General features: G+C 38.2%; 1 protein-coding gene across 1 annotated transcript in view; it reads left to right on the top strand.

The window, feature by feature from the left end:
- The window catches only part of OTOGL (otogelin like), a 169905-nt gene that overhangs the window by 133817 nt on the left and 12322 nt on the right, over positions 1-23766 (top strand). Inside the window, exons 41-52 of the mRNA XM_070370120.1 lie at positions 552-766; positions 5270-5411; positions 7899-8084; positions 9489-9701; positions 10176-10280; positions 11251-11358; positions 14796-14897; positions 15727-15831; positions 15917-15957; positions 21174-21237; positions 22774-22952; positions 23535-23639. Coding sequence (XP_070226221.1) covers positions 552-766; positions 5270-5411; positions 7899-8084; positions 9489-9701; positions 10176-10280; positions 11251-11358; positions 14796-14897; positions 15727-15831; positions 15917-15957; positions 21174-21237; positions 22774-22952; positions 23535-23639 — 1565 coding nt within the window. The remainder of the gene's footprint in view (positions 1-551; positions 767-5269; positions 5412-7898; positions 8085-9488; positions 9702-10175; positions 10281-11250; positions 11359-14795; positions 14898-15726; positions 15832-15916; positions 15958-21173; positions 21238-22773; positions 22953-23534; positions 23640-23766) is intronic.

Raw genomic sequence — 23766 nt, 5'->3', positions numbered from 1 at the left:
GATTAAGATTTGATACTTGAAAAAAATGTTTAACTCATATTTTTTATAGCTAGGAGTCTTAGGAATTAAGAAAAAATTATATCTTAGAGTAGAGTGGAATTCAGGTAAGGTATGATCAGGATCTAGGTTCATTTCTTTCTACTTCCCTTGGCTTTGCACTTGACTAGATAAAAAGTAAATTATGCCCACTAGGCTGGGGAATACCTTGTCAGATTTAAGAACTACTTCTTAAATTAGGAGATGGTGGTAATAGCGAAAGAGCACTAAGACAGAATCAATCTTCTCTTTCTTCTCCTATGATCTTTTCACAAATCTTGACTTCTAGGATCATGGTTTCTTTCTTACCTGGTTAAGAAAGGTCTACACAATTTAATCCATGTGTAATTTTTTAAAAAAATCCATCAACATTAGAGTCAAAGGACATAAATTCGGTACTTGATTCAGTAAATTATTTATTAATTTTAAAGCAGTTATTGAGTTGATTTATTTCTGCTGGCTATACTAGGTTAAAGTTAAAAGCATTTTCTTCTAAATGTCACACATCTTTTTAGGAATTTGCAATGAAGATCCAGACGATGATCTAAGGATGCAAAATGGCACAATCATTACAAATATGGAAGACATAGAATTGTTTATTGAGAGCTGGGAAATTGAGAAATCATTTAAAGTAACAACAAGAAGGCCTGCCAGGAATTGTACTGAGCAAGACTGCAGTCACTGCATTGAGTTATTAAATAGAAGAGTTTTCACCCCATGCCATGATGCAGTAAGTTGAAAGCAACCATAAATCAGAACTGTTGTGTCAGATATGTTGAGAGTAAAAGCCAATAAATTCTTGTTCTTGCCATGATGTTCTTCCACTAAGAATAGTTTATCCCCAGGGGAATTCAAAATCATTCACTGTTTATTGACTTACAGAACAGGAAGAATAACTATCTTTTCCCCTATGTATTTTAATGACCTGTGTCTCCAGCTTTCAAGAAAAATGAAACGTTGTCCTATGAATAAATTCCTACAGAGGAAAGAGATGAATGCCACTCGATAACTCAGTATAAAACCCAAGACAGTGGGGCTTTAGTCAGCTCTCAGGTGTAGACTTATAACAGAATCTGCCACATATTCAATTTAATTGTTCTTTGTTAGTCTCTAACTTCCTGACTTTAGGTGACTCAATTCAGTTCAGTTCAGTCGCTCAGTCATGTCTGACTCTTTGCGACCCCATGAATTGCAGCACACCAGGCCTTCCTGTCCATCACCAACTCCCGGAGTTCACTTAAACTCACGTCCATCGAGTCAGTGATGCCACCCAGCCATCTCATCCTCCGTCATCCCCTTCTCCTCCTGCCCCCAATCCCTCCCAGCACCAGAGTCTTTTCCAATGAGTCAACTCTTCGCATGAGGTGGCCAAAGTACTGGAGTTTCAGCTTTAGCATCATTCCTTCCAAGAATACCCAGGACTGATCTCCTTTAGAATAGTAGATATTTAAACAACCTGTATTGTTTTAAAAAAAAGGATTCATTGTTAGAAACAAAGGACAAGCAAATACAGCATTTCATGAATCATTAAATGAAAAGTTGGCGAGTATCAAGCACCTACTAGGAACCATGTTCCTAGTATAACTCCTATGATACAAAGATGAGTAAGACCCTCTCCTTGCTCTCAAAAAGTTTAGAAGGAAGGCAAGTCCGTGAACAGATTCATCACAGTATACACTGTGGAGATGAATAGGAGCCCACATTAGAAGACTTCCCAGAGTTTCAGACATTTGAATTATTTGGAAGGATGTTTGCCAGGAGAGAAGAAGGAGAAAGGGAGACCGAGGCAAAGAAAACAGTATGACAAGAGCTGGGTTGCTAGAAATGACTGTGTTAGGAAAACATTGAAATAGCTTAATGCAAGACTATAGGGAGGAGTCTGGGAAGGAGAGCGAGTGAACTGTCAAAGCAGAAGGACCCCACTCTGCAGGTCTTCTGTGCTCCTCTGCTGACTGTGGACGCCATAGATCTCAGCCTGTGCTATGAGTTTCCTGAAGGAAAGTCATGGGATAAAAATGGTGCATCTTCAGTTTTACTCAGAGATTGGCAGGCAAATACATTTTAAATGTTTATGTTTTAAAGTGCATGCGTATAAAAATGAAAAAAAGTGCAAATAATTTTAAACTCATCTCAGTGCCATTGTAATCTATCTTTTTAAAGCATAACAACTTTAAAAAATTGCTTTTTTAACTGGGAACTTATAAGATTGATTATTAAATCAGGAGACTTTTCAGCTTGACTATTCAAGGCATAGTGAAGCAACCCAAGATATTATTTAATCTCTGATAGTCCCAGCTTTCCCTTCAGATCGTCCCAGTGAATTTGACAGCAAAAGAAGGGGTACTGTTTATTTAGTTTTCCTACTTCTAATATTCATCCTCGTTTGCAAATGTCCACATAGTAGGCAGATGATCTTTTGAAAATGGAAACACAATTGGATTATTTCTCTACCTAAAATCCTTCGGGGTCTTTCACTTACTCTTAGAATTCATTCTTAACTTCTTATCAGGGCTTATAATTTCCTTTGTGCTTTGGACTGCCTGCTTTTCCAGCTTCCCCTTGCGCTACACTTTTCTGGTTGTCTAAGGTCCGGGCATTTCAGTCTCCTTTCAACTGTTTCACTATTTCAAGATTTTCCTGTGCATGGGCTTTTATGCCTGCAGTGTCCTAAGCTGGAACACTGCCCACCTCTGATCTCTTTAAGCATGGTGACGCCTCTTGCTTCTATATATAGGCTTTAACTATGAGATCCACCTGCCAGTACAGGAGATGTAAGAGACATGGGTTCAATTGCTGGATCAGGAAGATCCCCTGGAGAAGGGCATGGCAATCCACTCCAGTATCCTTTCCTGGAGAATCCCATGGACAGAGGAGCCTGGTGGGCTACAGTCCCTAGGGTCTCAAAGAGTCAGACATGACTGAAGCAACTTAGCATGCACAGATAACATTTATCTTATCTAAACTGTGTGTTTAAACAATTATAAATTCAGAAGTTACATCTAATATTATGCAACTTTAAAGATCTAAGGTCAAAGAGGAACTGTTACAAATATTGACTTGCTACTACCTTTTGATTCTCCAAATAGTTTTAGTCTTGGAGAATCAAAAATCAATCTAGCTTAGGGCCTTCAGTTCAGTTCAGTTCAGTCACTCAATCATGTCTCAGTCTTTACAACCCAATGGATGGCAGCACACAAGGCTTTCCTGTCCATCACCAACTCCCGGAGCCTACTCAAACTCATGTGCATCATGTCGGTGATGCCATGCAACGGTCTCATTCTCTGTTGTCCCCTTCTCCTCCTGCCCTCAATCTTTCCCAGCATCAGGGTCTTTTCCAATGAGTCAGTTCTTCTCATCAGGTGGCCAAAGTATTGGATTTTCAGCTTCAGCATCAGTCCTTCCAATGAATATTCAGGACTGATTTCCTTTAGGATTGACTGGTTGGATCTCCTTGCAGTCCAAAGGACTGTCAAGAGTCTTCTCCAACACCACAGTTCAAAAGCATCAATTCTTCAGAACTCAGCTTTCTTTATAGTCCATTTCATACATGACTACTGGAAAAACCAAGGCTTTGACTAGACGGACCTTTGTTGGTAAAGTACTGTCTCTGCTTTTTAATATACACTCTAGCTTTTTATTTTTCTTTTCTTTTCTTCCAAGTAACAAGCATCTTTTAATTTCATGGCTGCAATCACCATCTGCAGTGATTTTGGAGCCCCCCAAAATAAAGTCTCTCATTGTTTCCATTGTCCCCCCATCTATTTGCCATGAGATGATGGGACCAGATGCCATGATCTTAGTTTTCTGAATGTTGAATTTTAAGCCAACTTTTTCACTCTCCTCTTTCATTTCATCAAGAGGGTCTTTGGTTCTTCTGCCATAAGTGTGGTGTCATCTGCATATCTGAGGTTATTGATATTTCTCCCAGAAATCTTGATTCCAGCTTGTGCTTTATTCACCTCAGGGTTTCTCATGATGTACTCTGCATATAAGTTAAATAAGCAGGGTGACAATATACAGCCTTGACACATTCCTTTCCCAATTTGGAACAAGTCTGTTGTTACATGTCCAGATCTAACTGTTGCTTCTTGACCTGCACAAAGATTTCTCAGGAGACAGGTAAGGTGGTCTGGTATTCCCATCTCTTTAAGAATTTTCCACAGTTTGTTGTGATCCACACAGCCAAAGGCTTTGGCATAGTCAATAAAGCAGAAATAGATGCTTTTCTGGAACTCTCTTGTGTTTTTGATGATCCAACAGATGTTGGCAATGTGATCTCTGGTTCCTCTGCATTTTCTAAATCTAGCTTGAACATCTTGAAGTTCATGGTTCACATAACATTGAAGCTTGGGTTGGAGAATTTTGAGCATTACTTTGCTAGAGTGTGAGATGAGTGCAATTGTGTGGTAGTTTGAGCATTCTTTGGCATTGCCTTTCTTTGGGACTGGAATGAAAACTGATCTTTTCCAGTCCTGTGGCCACTGCCAAGTTTTCCAAATTTGTTGGTATGTTGAGTGCAACACTTTCACAGCATCATCTTTCAGGATTTGAAGTAGCTCAACTGGAATTTCATCACCTCCACTAGCTTTGTTCATAGTGATGCTTTCTAAGGCCCACTTGACTTCACATTCCAGGATGTCTGACTCTAGGTGATTAATCACATCATCATGGGTATCTGGGTCATAAAGATCTTTTTTGTATAGTTCTGTGTGTTTTTGCCACCTCTTCTTAATATCTTCTGCTTCTGTTTGGTCCGTACCATTTCAGTTCTTTACTGAGCCCATCTTTGCATGAAATGTTCCCTTGGTATCTCTAATTTTCTTGAAGAGATCTCTAGTCTTTCCCACTTTATTGTTTTCCTCTATTTCTTTGCATTGATCACTGAGGAAGCTTTTCTTATCTCTCTTTGCTATTCTTTGGAACTCTGCATTCAAATGGATATATCTTTCCTTTTCTCTTTTGCATTTAGCTTCTCTTCTTCTCTGAGCTATTTGTAAATCCTCCTCAGTATACTATTTTGCTTTTTGCATTTCTTTTTCTTGGGGATGGTCTTGATCACTACCTCATGTACAATGTCATGAACCTCTGTCCATAGTTCTTCAGGCACTCTGTCTATCAGACATAATCCCTTGAATCTATTTGTCACTTCCACTGTATAATCATAAGGGATTTGATTTAGGTCATCAGATACCTAAAATAACATAACTTATCCCAGGGCACAATGTGTCTCTAGGTTTCACCACGAGACTTTTGTGAAAAGATGTGGATCAATTATACCTACTTTTGGAACCATGAATGTGACGCCCTTTCTGCATATGTGGCTGTATGCAACAAGTTTGGCATTTGTATCCCATGGAGAGCACCTGATTACTGCTGTAAGTAGCACAGCTGCAAACTGTATTTTCTAACAATCCAACATTTCAGTTTTTTTGCATTCACATCTTTCTTTTTATTTTCATCACAAAATAGTTGTGTAAGAATAAAATGAATGTAAATGTAAACTATAGTTAGAGGTCATCGCTCCCCCTTAAGCAACTTCTGTTTTTATCCTGGTATAAATTTAAAATAAGGGGGAGGGTCAAGAAGATGGAGTAGCAAGACCCCGAATTCCCCTCCTTCAACAGACGTACCAAAATTACACTTACAGATGAACTATCTATGCAACTGACCAGAACACTAGCCGAAAAGATATTTCACAGATAAAGAGATAAGAAAAGAACAACACCAGAATGGGTGGGAGAGGCAGAGATACAGTATAGTCAGGACCCATACCCCTTGGTCTGTGACCCACACACAGAAGGTATACACAGTTGTAGACCTCCTTCCTAAGACGTGAGAAGTCTAAGCCCCACTTTGGCCTCCCCAGCCTAGAAGTTCTGCACCAGGAAGAGGGGTCCCCAGAACTTCTGGCTTTGAAAACCAGTAGGGCTTATGCTTGAGAAAGCTGGAGAGCTATAGAAAATAGAGACTCTGCCCTTAAAGCAAATGCAAAAATTGCCTGTGCTCGCAGTCCCAGAGCAGAGGAAGTAGTTTGAAAGGGCCCTGGGGAGGAACGACTTGCTGATGTTGGAGAGCCTCCAGGAAAGGCAGGAGGCACCTAGGACTCCCCTGGGGGTGGAGATGCTGACAGCATCCATTTTGGGAGCTGATTCTGTGATCACACTGGCACTGGCAAAAGACTGTTTTGGAATCCTCCCCTTGTCTGTTAGTTCCAGAAGCTTATCTGCCCTCCAGTGAGCCAGAGCCAGCCTCAAGCCTTTCAGGATCTGCAGACAACCATGCAGAAAGCCTGCCCCAGCCTCCAGTGTCCCCCAGACACTGTGGCATTGCAGCCTCCTGGCCAAGGGCCAGCCTGGCCTACCAGGGCACCCACAGTAGTGGGCGCTGCCACAGCTAAGGCGTGCACATAGGCTGTGTAGGGGGCACTCCTAGAGCTCTAAAGACCAGAGAGAAGTGTGCCCTGATAACAAAAACCAGAAAAAGACACCAAAGAAAAGAAAATTACAGCTCAATATCACGATGAACATAGATACAAAAGCCCTCAATAAAACAGTAGCAAACTGAACTCAACAAAACGTTAAAAGAATCATGCATTCTGATGAAGGGATTTACCCCTAGGGATGCCAGTGATGGTTCAGTATCTGCAATCAATCATTGTGATAAGCCACATTACCCAACTGAAGAGTAAAAATCATCTCAATAGTTTTTTTAAAAAAAAGCTTTTGACAAAATTCAGCATCCACTGATGATAAAACTCTCTCAACAAGCTGCGTACAGAGGGAACACAGCTCAACAGAATAAAGACCATATTTGACAAAACTACAGCCAGCACCATACTCAACAGTGAAACATTTTCATCTCTTGCCTCCCCAAGTAGAATACATAGAAAAATAATATATTGGAGACTCTAGTTACATGATTCCACTTCGGAAATAAAGCAGCTCCTGGTGTGCTCTCCCCAGTCCTCTCCTCTCCCCACAGCCCCAGGTGTTGTTGTTCAGTTGCTCAGTTGTGCCAGACTCTTTCTGACCCCATGAACTGCAGCATGCCAGGCTTCCCTGTCCATCAGCAACTCCAGGAGCTTGCTCAGACTCATGTCCATCCAGTCGGTGATGCCATCCAACCATCTTGTCCTCTGTCATCCCCTTCTCCTCCTTCCTTCAGTTTTCCCCAGGATCAGGGTATTTTCCCCCAAAGGTAATCACTATTCAAGAGTGGGGTTGCTTGATTCACTGGGAACATATGACATCTTCAATATCACTAGATTGTGAAATTTTTCTCCACTAATATCTTACTGGTTTACACCCCTGCCATCTGCATGTTCATTTTTTTTGTGAGTATGACTTTTTAAGATCATGTAAAAGCAAGACAAATTCTCTGAAACATCGTTTAGAAACTGCGCAGCAACAGTAGATTCTTTTGACAGTGAAGGATTAAGCCTAAATATGCGGCATTTTTCTTTTTTAGGACTTGGTTGAGTTGCATAGTTAAAACATATTTCTGTGCTTATTCTGAGTGGACTGTTGGATCTCCTCCCACTGCACAGAGCCATAACTTCATAATAGTTGACTCTATATTTATGCCAGCCAAACTTGGGCTGCCTGTTGGTAGTATTTATTTGATATAAATCAGATGAACTTTCCCTACTGTAACTTAATACTAGCTGGACACCTGGAAGATGCTCAAAAATACTCATTGATTGTTTCTAATTTATGGATACGTAATACTGAAAAATGGATTTGGAAGAGGCTGAAAGTGTGCAAAAATTTACTTTCAGAGAGAAAACTGACATTTCTTCCTCTTACTAGAATTCAAATAGGTCACTTTTATCATTAGCAAATTCTGTCCTCGGTTATTCTTAGCTCTGACTTGTCCAGAGGGGAAGGAATATCAACCCTGTGTGCGACCTTGTGAAGCAAGAACATGTCTGAACAGATGGTTCTATGGACATTCTTCATGTTTGAATTTAAGAGAAGACTGTGTGTGCAAAAATGGAACCATTCTTCACAGGCCAGATTCAACTCAATGTATTCCAGAGAAAGAATGTGGTAAGCAGAAAAGTAAAAACAACACCTTAGGGACCCCGGAAATAAACAAATAAGACTTTTTTTAAATCTTGGAGAAAAGTGCTGAAAGGATTAATTAAAGTTCGCCCAAGTGTTGGAAAGGAAACAAGTATGTTGTTCGATTGTAATATGATTTCAATCAAAGTTGCCCAAACTGGGGGCTTCAGTGGTAATATGTTTTATTTCTACTTATGCCTATAATAACTGGAAAAGAATATGGCAAATTAAGAATGAAGAGAATAGTATGTGGACTGAATTGAAATTCCAGTTATTTCATGTATTAATGACTCTGCTTTACATGAGCCTGAAGTTGTGCATCTGCAAAATGTGGAAAGTAATAGGACTTATACCACAAGGTTAGTGCGAGGATACACAAAAAAATAGAAAGGATTTTACAACAGTGCCTAGGGAAAAATAAGCACTCAAGAAGTTTCAGAAAGTGTTAGTATCTGGGAGAAAACATTGAGTATTTCTGCTTTCATTTTCAACCCATTTTGACACATAGTCTCCATGGTGGTTGTGGATTTGAAAAAGTGCAAAATTGAGAAAATTGCCATACAGCACTTTTTATCTATCACAGGGGTCTTTGTTATGGTCAAAAGTAAAGATTATAATTAAAGGGGAAGGCAAGCAGCAGCAAATGCATATATAGTTTCAGAAACAAGTTTGTATTTGCCATTGAGAAAATATTTGTGGAAGAATTTGAGACTAAACAGGCATGCTTATATTTGTTTTTAGGGACCTGAGAGATTGGTTTGGTAGTAAATAAAGAAAAGTCCATTGGAAGCTTGGAATATGGTGATCACTTCATTTATCTTTATTATCCTTAAAGAATTACTAGAGGGCTATATTTGTCATTAAGTAAAATGTTTATAATAAAATGACCAGAGTCATTAAACAATATTTGCTTGACTGCCTACTTTTCACATGTAGATTTTAAAGCTGGAATCTTTTGAATTGTGCTATGACAAACATGTTAATGTGAGGTTAGAGACTACCTTGTTTTCTAATACTACTCAGTTTTTATAGTTAATATTTTAAAACTAATTTAAATTTATGTTACTGAGTTTGTTTAAGCTAAATAAATTGTACTAGCGAGACTTGAATACAAAATAATTAGCAGATCATCTTATTTATAGAAGAGGTCATGCAAATTTACAGACAGTTGTAGAAGGGAAAAATATTTTCCATGGACTACAAAAAGTTCATTCAAGAAAAATGTAAGCTAGCAGTTGATGAACAAAAAGAAGAAGCTGCGAAAAGGTAGATAACATGACGGGTTCCCTGTGCCCATGGACCAAGTCACAGTCTGAAGTCAAAACATCGCAGCTTGATTTATTTTCGTGCCCAAGTTCTAAGTGATATAACATTGACTGTCTTTTTAAGCATGCACTGATAGTGAAGACCAGCCTCGAAGTGCTGGTGAAGTTTGGAATGGGGGCACTGACGAATGTGCCCCGTACAAATGTTTCGCGAATGGAAGCATCATTCCCATAGAACCTGAGTGCGATGAACAGCCCTCGCCAGTTTGTGAACGAGAAGCTGAAGTCATCCTGGGCTTCGTTGATAGGTGGACCTGCTGTTCAAAGGAAGTTTGCAGTATGTATGCAGGCTGAAGCCTTACAGTCTATTAATGCCACAAAATATGTTGATATTCTTTGAGAAAAAACAGGGCATATATGATGCTTGGTGTTAAAAAAAAAATGTACAGGGTTAAAGTAACTATTGCCATAAATGTCACTTACACTTTCTCAAAGCAACTTTTACCTCATTATAGTTTTGTTGATTTTGCAAACAGACATGCAAAACTCTAGCTATTATAAATTAATAACAGTCTGAAAGACATGACAAGATAAAGGATCTGGGAGTCTTTGACTTAGGATAACCAAGAGTCAAAGACAGCAATCAGTAACCTTAAATCTGCTGCCTTTTCACATATGACCATTCTGTGAGCTGAATGGGTTTAATTGCAGTGTAAAAACATGCATATTGAGAATCCTTTTCTTTCTTTAAGTTAGAACCTCAGGATTTTAGTTGTGCACATAATTTTTTTATATTTCTGATTATTTCCAGGATGTGACATGACTTTGTGTGAAACTGCCATTCCAACATGTACAAATAGTCAAAAACTGGTTGTTGGCCATAGCCCCGTTTCTTGCTGTCCACAGTACCAATGTGGTGAGTGATGAACTAGGAAAAGTGAGATGCATTGTTCACTCAGAGTAGTGGATTAGGTTCTCATTTTTGTGTCTACAAAAAAATTTATCAGATTGTAGAACTGTCTTGTAGTTTTATTTTTAAACCTATGACTTCTTTGTAAATATGTATGTATATGAACTTTAATTATATTTATTATATAGATTATCAGTTCAGTTCAGTTCAGTCGTGTCCGACTCTTTGTGACCCCATGAATTGCAGCACGCCAGGCCTCTCTGTCCATCACCAATTCCTGGAGTTCACTCAAATTCACGTCCATCGAGTCGGTGATGCTATCAAGCCATCTCATCCTCTGTCGTCCCCTTCTCCTCCTGCCCCCAATCCCTCCCAGCATCAGAGTCTTTTCCAATGAGTCAACTCTTCACATGAGGTGGCCAAAGAATTAGAGTTTCAGTCTCAGCATCAGTCCTTCCAATGAACACCCAGGACTGATCTCCTTTAGGATGGACTGGTTGGATCTCCTTGCAGTCCAAGGGACTCTCAAGAGTCTTCTCCAACACCACAGTTCAAAAGCATCAATATAATTAGTTCATTTTAAAGATCTTAATTTTAGTAGAAATATGTATTTTAACTGTGTACATTTGTATGTTTTAAATATAAAAAATCTGCTATTTTCTATATATTTCTTCTGAGATTTTATAGCAGTATATATACATATATATACACAAACATATACATGTATATAGATGATTAATCATGTATATATGATTAAGATAAAGTATATATATATTTTAAATGTCTATTTACATATATTTTTATGTAAAATACTTATTTTTTATATTAATAACCTGCTATTGCCTATATATTTCTTCTAAGATTAAGATTTTTTAAATGAACTAATTATTACTAAATTCAAAGAGAAATGAACCACACTATTTCATTTATTCATTTTACTCTATATAAATTTCCAAATATCTTTGCATTTTTGCAGAATGTGACCCATTCAAATGCCCCAAAATTTCAATACCAGAATGCAGAGAAGATCAATTCATGATTCAGGTTCAAGAGGAAGAGACTTGCTGCTTTTCTCCTCTCTGTGGTAAGTGTTTTGTGAGATCATTTCTTGGAAGAAGAGGAAAGATCAAAGGAAAATCTCTTATTTGGTGTGAATTTCATGGAACTCATGGTAACCAAATGAAATTCAACTAAATTAGAGTGGTAGAAAAAAAGATATAGCATTTTAAATGATTATTGATAATTATTACAATTAGTACTACTTTTCCCTATTGACAGAGACTATGTATATAAGTCAAAACCTAATCAAAGATAATATAATCAATTAAAAGATAAAGCTAGCACATAGTTCTTTTTAGAGAAAAGTTTTAGTCCTGACTTTCCTGAAGAACTAAGTAAATAAAGGACTCTACTAAGCAGAGTAACTCTTTAAAACTTCATCTGCTGTATAGGATATGTACGGGATGTGTAAGCACAGTGATCTCGAAAGAGAAATGAAAGGTGTCTAGAAAATGACTATATTTGGTGCTGTATATAACTGGACTTTCAAAAATAAACAGTTCTCTCTTTTCCATTCCGTTGGGGAATTATCATATCAAAGACTGGTGATGAATGTAGGTTTCAGATAAACCCATATAGATCACAGCACTTCTTTTTGTATAATTTAAGTTTCTTTGACTGCAATGGCAACAACTGATTGATTCTACATAGCCTGCTGCTGCTGCTGCTGTTAAGTCTCTTTAGTCGTGTCTGACTCTGTGCGACCCCATAGACAGCAGCCCACCAGGCTCCCCCGTCCCTGGGATTCTCCAGGCAAGAACAATGGAGTGGGTTGCTATTTCCGAAATTGCTCAGTCGTGTCCGACACTTAGCGACCCCATGGACTGCAGCCTACCAGGCTCCTCCATCCATAGGATTTTCCAGGCCAGAGTACTGGAGTAGGTTGCCGTTTCCTTCTCCAATGCATGAAAGTGAAAAGTGAAAGTGAAGTCGCTCAGTTGTGTCTGACTCTTAGCGAAACCATGGACTGCAGCCTACCAGTCTCCTCCATCCATGGGAGTTTCCAGGCAAGAGTACTGGATTGGGGTGCCATTTCCTTCTCCGCTGCATAGCCTATACACAGCCAATTATTGGGAGAATTGGGGGATCAAGATTTTGTAGGATTGAGATGAAGCAGAACAGCCAAACCCTGTGAAGGAGAGAAACCAGCTTCTCTAGGTGGCAGTCACTAATGACTGAGTCAGCCACATCCATTTATTTCCTGTCTTGATGTGCCTCTATGACTCAAAGGCTATAGAAAGATATTCTGACTCATCTAAAGTGGGTTTTTCCTACACAAAGACTGATAAGAGTGAGGCATCTTTACTAAGAGTCACTCTAAGACTGTGTGGGTGGGGCATTTCCTCAAATTCATTGAGAGTTATTATCAAAGTATAATAAGAAGAGATGGCAAGAATACACAGAAGAAGTGTACAAAAAAGATCTTCACGACTCAGATAATCATGATGGTGTGATCACTGACCTAGAGCCAGACATCCTGGAATGTGAAGTCAAGTGGGCCTTGGAAAGCATCACTACGAACAAAGCTAGTGGAGGTGATGGAATTCCAGTTGAGCTATTCCAAATCCTGAAAGATGATGCTGTGAAACTGCTGCACTCAATATGCCAGCAAATTTGGAAAACTCAGCAGTGGCCACAGGACTGGAAAAGGTCAGTTTTCATTCCAATCCCAAAGAAAGGCAATGCCAAAGAGTGCTCAAACTACTGCACAATTGCACTCATCTCACACGCTAGTAAAGTAATGCTCAAAATTCTCCAAGCCAGGCTTCAGCAATATGTGAACCGTGAACTTCCTGATGTTCAAGCTGGTTTTAGAAAAGGCAGAGGAACCAGAGATCAAATTGCCAACAGCCTCTGGATCATGGAAAAAGCAAGAGAGTTCCAGAAAAACATCTATTTCTGCTTTATTGACTATGTCAAATCCTTTGACTGTCTGGATCACAATAAACTGTGGAAAATTCTTCAAGAGATGGGAATACCAGACCACCTGATCTGCCTCTTGAGAAATTTGTATTCAGGTCAGGAAGCAACAGTTAGAACTGAACATGGAACAACAGACTGGTTCCAAATAGGAAAAGGAGTTCGTCAAGGCTGTATATTGTCACCCTGTTTATTTAACTTATATGCAGAGTACATCATGAGAAATGCTGGACTGGAAGAAACACAAGCTGGAATCAAGATTGCTGGAAGAAATATCAATAATCTCAGATATGCAGATGACACCACCCTTATGGCAGAAAGTGAAGAGGAACTCAAAGGCCTCTTGATGAAAGTGAAAGTGGAGAGTGAAAAAGTTGGCTTTAAGTTCAACATTCAGAAAACGAAGATCATGGCATCTGGTCCCACCAGTTCATGGGAAATAGATGGGGAAACAGTGGAAACAATGTCAGACTTTATTTTTCTGGGCTCCAAAATCACTACAGATGGTGACTGCAGCCATGAAATTAAAAGACGCTTACTCCTTGGAAGGAAGGTTATGACCAACCTAGATAGCATATTCAAAAGCAGAGACATTACTTTGCCAACAAAGGTTCGTCTAGTCAAGGCTATGGTTTTTCCTGTGGTCATGTATGGATGTGAGAGTTGGACTGTGAAGAAGGCTGAGTGCTGAAGAATTGATGCTTTTGAACTGTGGTGTTGGAGAAGACTCTTGAGAGTCCCTTGGACTGCAAGGAGATCCAACCAGTCCATTCTGAAGGAGATCAGCCCTGGGATTTCTTTGGAAGGAATGATGCTAAAGCTGAAACTCCAGTACTTTGGCCACCTCATGCGAAGAGTTGACTCATTGGAAAAGTCTCTGATGCTGGGAGGGATTGGGGGCAGGAGGAGAAGGGGACTTCAGAGGATGAGATGGCTGGATGGCATCACTGACTCGATGGACATGAGTTGGAGTGAACTCCGGGAGTTGGTGATGGACAGGGAGGCCTGGCATGCTGCGATTCATGGGGTCGCAAAGAGTCGGACACGACTGAGCGACTGATCTGATCTGATCTGATCTATTATCAAAGTTGGAAGAAGGATACTAAGGGTTCAGAAGAACATGTGCCTACTGTATTGTTCATCCATAAATTGGAGCAATCAAGAGTAGTGAATTAAGAAAACTTTAGTAAATCAATGGTATTTTGATCCATTGAGATACCATCAGTTGATGGTATCAATCAATACCACTGATTGAGATCCATCAGTAAGAACAAATTATTCCTGAAATCTCAATGTCCTATACTTCTGGTAAGATGGTTCTTTTATATCACTGTGCTTGGGAAAGTATAAAATAATGCATTCAGATAGTATTGTTTTATGACCAAATAAGGAGATCTGTTTTTAAAATGCGTGTTTTCCTTGTTTCCTGTTTTGTTTTATATAATGTACTTCATTTTGATTTTATATGTGTACAGTAATTTGAACTTATAACTAGCTTGTTTTTAACTCAGCCATGACTTGGCCTTTTTGTTTCATCTTTAGTGTGCAAACCTTGCACTGAACCTGTTCCACTGTGTACTGACGGAGAATTTCTCACTGTGGATCTTAATACTACACACTTCTGTTGTCCTCAGTATTACTGTGGTAAGTATATTTTAATTAATTACAAATATTGAGATATGTTTGGCATTTAAGAAGTCCAGCGCCTCTTTTAAAAATTTTTTGAAGCTACTTTTTAATTATTTGATTTAGTTAGTCTTGGAGGCATTTGGTCTTCATTGCTGCCTGCGGGCTTTCTCTAGTGGTGGTGAGCAAGGGCCGCTCTGCAGTGCAGTGCTCAGGCTTCCCATTGGGGTGGCTTCTGTTACAGAGCATGGGTTGTAGGCACGTAGGCTACATTCATTGTGGCGCATGGGCTCTCAAGTGTGGGCTCAGTAGTTGACGCTCAAGCTTAGTTGCCCAAGGGCATATGCGATCGTCTCAGACCAGGCATCAAACCCATGTCCCCTGCATTGTCAGGCAGATTCTTAACCACGGGATCACCAGGGAAGCCTCAGGCCAGTGCATGTTAGTCGTTTGGTTATATCAGACCTTAGTTGATTTCTAGCATATTAAATATAGCATGCTTCTTGGACAATTTTGTACCTCCCCAAAATAGATTAGCTATGACGTTTCTCCTCATTCTAGACTTTCCAGATTTCCAAGTGATTCCGTACCCTTTTCATTCCTTTCTCTTCTTGTGCCCCTGCCATTTCTCAGGGCTCCTGAGCAAAGGAGCATGTCCTAGCTGTACTAGTATTGTTGTATCTGCTTGTGAGTCCTTTGTTCTGTCCTAATCGACACATTGCAAATGGGTGGTGGGTGGGCAGCTCTGGGGAGATCCCACTATATCAGTAATGGCAGTGAATGATAGCTAGTGAAAACTAGCATTTAAATGAAATTAATCTTTACCCATGTTATTTTTTTAATTTAGTGTGTGAGCCAAATCTTTGTCCTATGCCTCTATTCAACTGTGCAGAAGATATGAATCTTGTGAAAGAAAATGTATCTGGTCAATGTTGTCCAACATGGCATTGTGGTAACTAATATTTATATTTTAAAATCTTATTACATTATATTAGTATATTATGATCAATATAAACATGTTGATTTTTGCCTTTTAGAATGTAGCTGTGAAAATCTTGTTATGCCAACTTGTGAAGTGGTAAGAGCACATATTTTGACTACATTTTAATATAATATAAATCAATTTTTTCTTCCTTTATTTCTTTAATTTCTGATTTCTTCTCAGAGTAAATGGAATTATTCTCTTTAAGTTGTAGTTAAGTGAATTAAAAGAAATCTGCTTTGATATAGGGAGCAGTCAACTTTATATTTTGCTAGAGATAGGAAGTTCAGTTCAGTTCAATCGCTCAGTTGTGTCTGACTCTTTGCCACCCCATGGACTACAGCATGCCAGGCTTCTCTGTCCATTACCAACTCCCAGAGCTTACTCAAACTCATGTCCATTGAGTCAGTGATGCCATCCAACAATCTCATCATCCATCTTCCCCTTCTCCTCCCACCTTCAGTCTTTCCCAGGATCAGGGTCTTTTCCATTGAATCAGTTCTTCGTATCAGGTGGCCAAAGTATTGGGGTTTCAGCTTCAGTATCAGTCCTTCCAATGAATACTCAGGATTGATTTCCTTTTGGATGGACTGGTTGGATCTCCTTACAGTCTAAGGGACTCTCAAGAGTCTTCTCCAACACCACAGTTCAAAAGCATCAATTCTTTGGCACTCAGCTTTCTTTATAGTCCAACTCTCATATCCATACATGATTACTGGAAAAACCGTAGCTTTGATTAGATGGACCTTTGTTGGCAAAGTAATGTCTCTACTTCTTAAATGCTGTCTATGTTGGTCATAGCTTTCCTTCCAAGGTGCAAACATCTTTTAATTTCATGGCTGCAATCACCATCTGCAGTGCTTTTGGAGCCCAAAAATAAAGTCTGCCACTCTTTTCCTTGTTTCCCCATCTATTTGCCATGAAGTGATGGGACCAGACGTCATGATTTTAGTTTTCTGAATGTTGAGTTTTAAGCCAACTTTTTTACTCTCCTCTTTCACCTTCATCAAGAGGCTGTTTAGTTCTTCTTCACTTTCTGCCGTAAGTGTGGTGTCATCTGCATATCTGAGGTAATTGATATTTCTCCTACTGCTGCTACTGCTAAGTCACTTCAGTCGTGTCTGACTCTGTGCGACCCCATAGATGGTAGCTACCAGGCTCCCCCGTCCCTGGGATTCTCCAGGCAAGAACACGGGAGTGGGTTGCCGTTTCCTTCTCCAATGCATGAAAGTGAAAAGTGAAAATGAAGTCGCTCAGTCGTGTCCGACTCTATCGACCCCATGGACTGCAGCCCACCAGGCTCCTCCATCCATGGGATTTTCCAGGCAAGAGTACTGGAGTGGGGTGCCATTGCCTTCTCTGGATATTTCTCCTAGCAATCTTGATTCCAGCTTGTGCTTCATCCTGCCCAGTGTTTCTCATGATGTACTCTGCATATAAGTTAAATAAGCAGGGTTACAATATACAGCCTTGATGTACTCCTTTTCCTATTTGGAACCAGTCTGTTGTTCCATGTTCAGTTCTAACTGTTGCTTCTTGACCTGCATATAGGTTTCTCAAGAGGCAGGTCAGGTGGTCTGGTATTCCCATCTCTTGAAGAATTTTCCACAGTTTATTGTGATCCACACAGTCAAAGGCTTTGGCATAGTCAATAAAGCAGAAATAGATGTTTTTCTGGAACTCCCTTGCTTTTTTGATGATCCAACAGATGTTGGCAATTTTATCTCTGGTTCCTCTGCCTTTTCTAAATCCAGCTTGAATATCTGGAAGTTCATGGTTCATGTACTGTTGAAGCCTGGCTTGGAGAATTTTGAGCATCACTTTGCTAGCATGTGAGATGAGTGCAGTTGTGCAGTAGTTTGAGCATTCTTTGGCATTGCCTTTCTTTGGGATTGGAATGAAAACTGACCTTTTCCAGTCCTGTGGCCACTGCTGCGTTTTCCAAATTTGCTGGCATATTGAGTGCAGCACTTTCACAGCATGATCTTTCAGGATTTGGAATAGCTCAGCTGGAATTCCATCACCTCCACTAGCTTTGTTCATAGTGATGCTTCCTAAGGCCCATTTGACGTCACATTCCAGGATGTCTGGTTCTTGGTAAGTGATCACACAATGTTATTTTTTCCACTGGTGACTGAATCTACCAGTCTTAAATCTACATAAGTTCACTGGTCTAAAATGAAGCACAATTTTGAAAATATATTATCTCAACATTGAAAGTGTTCCCAGTGAGTCTTTAAGAAAGTGTACTAACAGTGCATTTGTTTCAGAGGAGGAGGAGGTATAAATAGGTAACTAGCTGTCTGTACCTTCTTAGGAGTTGTCTATGAATGTGCAAATCTTCTAGGAATTACAAAAATGTAACTTATAGAAATAATAATTATAACTCTGGTATCACTTATTTAACTATTTTAGATGGACACTTACTATATGGATAACCATTGGATATGACACTTTGCAAGTCCTTTTTTTTTTTCTTTAAATATTTACCTCTATGATATGCCTCTAAGACTTGAGAAAGATAATATATTTTTGGCCTTATCTATCAAAGAAGACATGTTTGGGCTTCCCTCATAGCTCAGTCAATAAAGAATCTGCCTGCAATGCAGGAGACCCCAGTTCAATTCCTGGGTCAGGAAGATCCCCTGAAGAAGGAAATGGCAACCCACTCCAGTATTCTTGCCTGGAGAATGCCATGGACAAAGAAGCCTGGCAGGCTACAGTGCACAGTGTTTTTTTTTTTTTTTTTTAAGTACATTATCTAAGACACTGAAACAAATACTTAATAATATATTTCTTTTTTAGTAACAGCTTTATTGAAATATAATTCACATACCATACAATTCAGCCATTTAGAGTGTGAAATTAAATGGTTTTTATTTTCCTTACAGATTGTGCAACCATCAGTACAATCAATTTAGAAAGTTGATCCTCTGCCCCAAGAAACTCTGTACCTCTTAGGAGTTACTTGTGTCCCTCAAAATCCCTCAACCTAGGAAATCACAATGTACTCTCTATCTCTATAGATTTTCTTATTCTTAATATTTCATGTAAATGAAATCATATAAGACGTAGTCTTTTGTGATTCCTTTCACTTAGCATAAGGTTGTCAAGATTCATCTGTGTTATAGCATGTATCAGTACTTCATTTCCTTTTTCACTCTTAAATAATATTCCATTTTATGGATATAACCAGACATTTGTCCAAATAAAATATGTAGTGGACAATAGCTAATAATAATCATTAACTATTAGTTAGTAACTCAGATGGTAAAGAATCTGCCTGTAATGTGGAAAGAATTTGATCCCTGAATCAGAAAGATCCCTTGGAGAAGGGGGTGGCTACCCACTCCAGTATTCTTGCCTGGAGAATACCATGGACAGAGGAGGCTTGCAGCTCAGTCCATGGAGTTGAAAGAGTCAGACACGACGGAGTGACCAACCCTTTCACTTTTTCAAATGCAAATCAGAACTACAGTGAGAGATCACTTCATACTCACTGAAATGACAGATATTAATACATGTTGGCAAGGATGTGGAGAAATTGGAACCCTCATGCTCTGCTGTGGGAATACACAACTAGCTGCTTTGGGAGCAGTCTGGTAATTACTCAAAAGGTTAAATATATAGCCACCATATGACTCAGCAATTCCACTAGTAGATATACATCCATAAGAAATGAAAACATACGTCGCCACAGAGCTTCAGTGTTCATAGCAGCACTATGCATAATCCCTGAAAAGTGGAAACATCTTGAGGTGACTTTCCTACTAACTGTAAAGGAGAGGGATGCTTGCTTGAGAATAAAAACAAAATACTATCATACTTGATTAATATTAAGTACTGGTAGAACAATGAAGGAGCTATTTCCTCTGATTGACATTGGGTACTTAAGAGAATAAAAGTGTAACCAAATCCGTGACTAAGATCTCAGAGGAAACAAGTTAGGAAGGAAGATGAGAAGATTTAAGCCTAAGCTTGAGAGGACAGTCTGGGCATTGTGCTCTAACTATTGAAAAACAGGTAAGTGACTTCAAAGAGTTAGTGAGAGCCTACTTCCTTATCTAATCTTCTGGAAAAGTGTATGCAGTGAGAGAGCTTGATTTATTACTATTTTAAACTGTATATTTCTAATATTTTATTTCCAGTCCCACTGGAATTGTATAATGACTAAAAGTCATAAAACATCAAATGTGTTAATGTTTATGAAATTACTTTGCAACCCATAAAGCACTATAAAAAGTAGAATATTAATAATTATGGAGGAAGTGCCTTTTATATATTACTATGAATTTATCTGAATTATTTTTTGTGTTGATAATCAAATTAGTGTTTTTACTGTCATATGAAAATTAAAGATACCCAGGAAAAGTTGATGTTTAAATACATTCTTGAAACTTTAGGCCTGAGTCCTACTTGAGAAGAACCAATACAATTTTCCTAGTAAAGAAAAGTTTAAGTGTTGCTTGTGACAGCAATTTACTTAGTATCTTGCCTGGAAAATGTCATGGACAGAGGAGCCTGGCAGGATCTAGTCCATGGGGTTGCACAGAGTCACACATAACTGAGCAGAGAGCAGAGCAGAGAGAGAGAAAAAGATTATAGCACTTTCTGCACATCAGCTTATTTGAAGCCCTTATACATATTGATCCATTTGTTTCTTTCAACAGTTCTAAGAGGCAGACAGTATTATTATCGCCATTTTTTAAATGAGGAAGGTGAAGAGGAGACTGGTTAAGTAACCTGCCCTAGATCACACAGCTAGTAAGTAGCAGAGCAAGATTGGCAGAAGGGCGGTATTGTTCCTGAGCCTGTGTTATTAATCGTTCACTCTTCTGCTCTTGTTTTATATGCTATAGCAGCGTTGCTCTGTGCATACATCAGAGTTCTGGACCACCTCTGTAGAGCATATCAAGAACATTTTCCTCAAGAGAAGTTTCTAGGATTAGCAAGCATTCTCTTTATCTTGGATTGCCCACTAGAAGCTCGGAGTCAAGCAGTATAATTTTAAAGTTAGGACAATCCATAAAGATCATCTTATCCATCTTCACTCATTTAATAGATAAGGAAATTAAAGTTTAGACAGACTGTGTGATCTATGATCATGTTGCTTATTGTGAGTTTTTTTCCTTAGGCTACTAATTAAATGACTGCTGGGTTAATCAAAGCTTGTTTCCTATCAAATATTTACTATGAAGTTGCTATGTGGTTGTGGGGTAGGATACTTATTAGATGTTATATTGTGTATTTTTTCAATGGTAATACAATAAACTATGTTGGTAAGTCATATAATAATAATATCTTTCTGATAGGGAGAATTTACTGCAATAGACTACAACTTTCAGAGTGACTGTGGATGTGTACAGTATCTCTGTGGTAACTATGTCTTTGAAACTTTTAAATGATAATCATATTATTGGTATATGTTATTCAGTATTAAAAATTAAATTAATTTTCATTTTTAAAAATTAAAAATTATTTTGAGATATATTATACATTTTAAGCCATTTGCCAGTTTTTGAGTATAAAAACTACTTTTTAATTTTTTTAAATTTTATTTAATTTTTAAACTTTACAATATTGTATTAGTTTTGCCAAATATCGAAATGATTCTGCCACAGGTATACCTGTGTGCCCCATCCTGAACCCTCCTCCCTCCTCCCTCCCCTACCCTCCCTCTGGGTAGTCCCAGTGCACCAGCCCCAAGCATCCAGTACCGTGCATCGAACCTGGACTGGCGACTCGTTTCATACATGATATTATACATGTTTCAATGCCATTCTCCCAAATCTCCCCACCCTCTCCCTCTCCCACAGAGTCCATAAGACTGATCTATACATCAGTGTCTCTTCTGCTGTCTTGTACACAGGGTTATTGTTACCATCTTTCTAAATTCCATATATATGCGTTAGTATACTGTATTGGTGTTTTTCTTTCTGGCCAGAAAGAAAAACACCAATACTTTTTAATTTTTTAATTTTCTCTTGTGTAATATTCCTAAATGTTCTGAGAAACTTCATAAGTGAAGTTGCTCAGAAACTTCATAACAAGACATAAAAATGATTCTTTTTCCAAGGCTTCACAGAATTTAAAGTTGATGCCAATGTTCTTTTTTGCATATATAATTTAATTTAAAAATAGATAACATCTAAAAGTGAGAGATTTTTGTTCACTCTTTTATAATTATTGGTGTTAACACTGTATGGCATAAGGTTGATTTTTCTATGAAATAACAAATCTTCATATTAAGTAGGTTAATAGAAAATAAACAGTTGTTCAATATCTTGACACTCTGGTATTTTTATATGAGAGAAGAATTAAATCCAGCATTGGCAAGGCACAAAGAGTTATTCCAGCCTACCTAAAGCCACTTTCAAAGATGTGATAGCACGGTGTATCAGCTACCTTCATCGTAAAGGATGACTTATATAATTATATATTTTGCAGCACAATAAAATTGAAAATTTTTCTCTCAAAATACCAAACATGAAATGTTACACAATACCTTCATGAAGAGGCCTTCTGTTATTGATTAATATTTTTGCCTTCATTTATATCCATTCCCCCAAATTGTCATGTTATGTTTCCAGAAGAGGGAACAGCAAGTAGCTTGATGATTACTTTAAGTTAATTCTAGAATCTGCTATATACTATAGCTTTTAGAGAAAGTTCAAACAATAAATAGTAGTTGAGTTTATATGTAATTTCTTACTGTATGTTAAGGAATAAATGTCACATTCATTATTAAGTGAACTCTTGAGCTATTAACAATATATAAAGTTAAAGATCTTTATTGGTTTTTAAAAAATTGCACATCACAATAAAAACATAGTCTTAAATAAAAGTTCTATTGATTGATTAATAAAAAACCTGAATATTGTACTTTTTGTTGACTTTTTAATCTTTTCTTAGAAAAGGATGATGTGTGTGTATTTCAAGAAATATCAGTATTGAATCCTGGCCAATCTATGATAAGGTATTTGGAAGGGGATTTTTGTTACATGGTAGAGTGTCTCGAAGAAAAAGATAACCATACAGGCTTCCACACTTTGAACTTTACAATGGTGAATTGTTCAAAAGAATGTGATATTGTAAGTATTTTTTCTAAGTCCTTCTGGTACAAGTTCATTAATCTTAAAATGGCAGCTGTAGAATTTGAACAAGTACATACTCTGTAATTTAAAAATATACACTTGAATAGTGCTTTAATAATCTATTAATTTGTAATGTATCTATATAATACAGTATCCTTTTCCTGTGTATAACCTTGAATTTCAGAAGTCTTATTTTCTATACAGCTTGTTTGACCTGAGCTTTTTACATCTGCTTGATGAATCTTGTCTGCGAGATGTAAAGGTTAACAACTACTTCACCTCTAATACAGCTGTATAAAGTTATTTGATGTGCCTCAAATTCAACCTTAGAAATGTTTACAGATATTCTAAGAGAGCATAATTTTTAAAATTTATTTTTAACTGGAGGATAATCACTTTACAATGTTGTGTTCGTTTCTGTCATACACCAGCATGAGTCAACCATAGTCTGCATATGTCCTCTTCCTCTTGACCCTCCCTCCAAGAGCATATGTTATAATGGGAAGCACTTTCAGAACTAATTCATTAAAAATACCAGTACTGTTGTTGGCTAATCCAAATTATTATTCCTATGCACAGCACCAGGTATATACTCCACCTCCAAGTGATTATGATTGTTGTGGTACCTGCAAAAATATATCCTGCAAATTTCAAATGGAAAATGGAACAACAGTTATATATGAGGTATGAATTACTTCACTCCTAAAATGTATTTCTCTGGAGGGTAGCTCTCTGTGCTATTTTCTGAATAAGGTGTTCACATAAATTTGAAAAATCTCTCTCTCACACACACAGTATTCTACATACAAGA

Source organism: Bos mutus, chromosome 5 (assembly GCF_027580195.1).
Source record: "Bos mutus isolate GX-2022 chromosome 5, NWIPB_WYAK_1.1, whole genome shotgun sequence".
In the NCBI taxonomy this organism is placed as follows: Eukaryota; Metazoa; Chordata; class Mammalia; order Artiodactyla; family Bovidae; genus Bos; species Bos mutus.
Note: the sequence above shows the minus strand (reverse complement) of the source record. Positions and strands in the feature narration are given on the sequence as shown.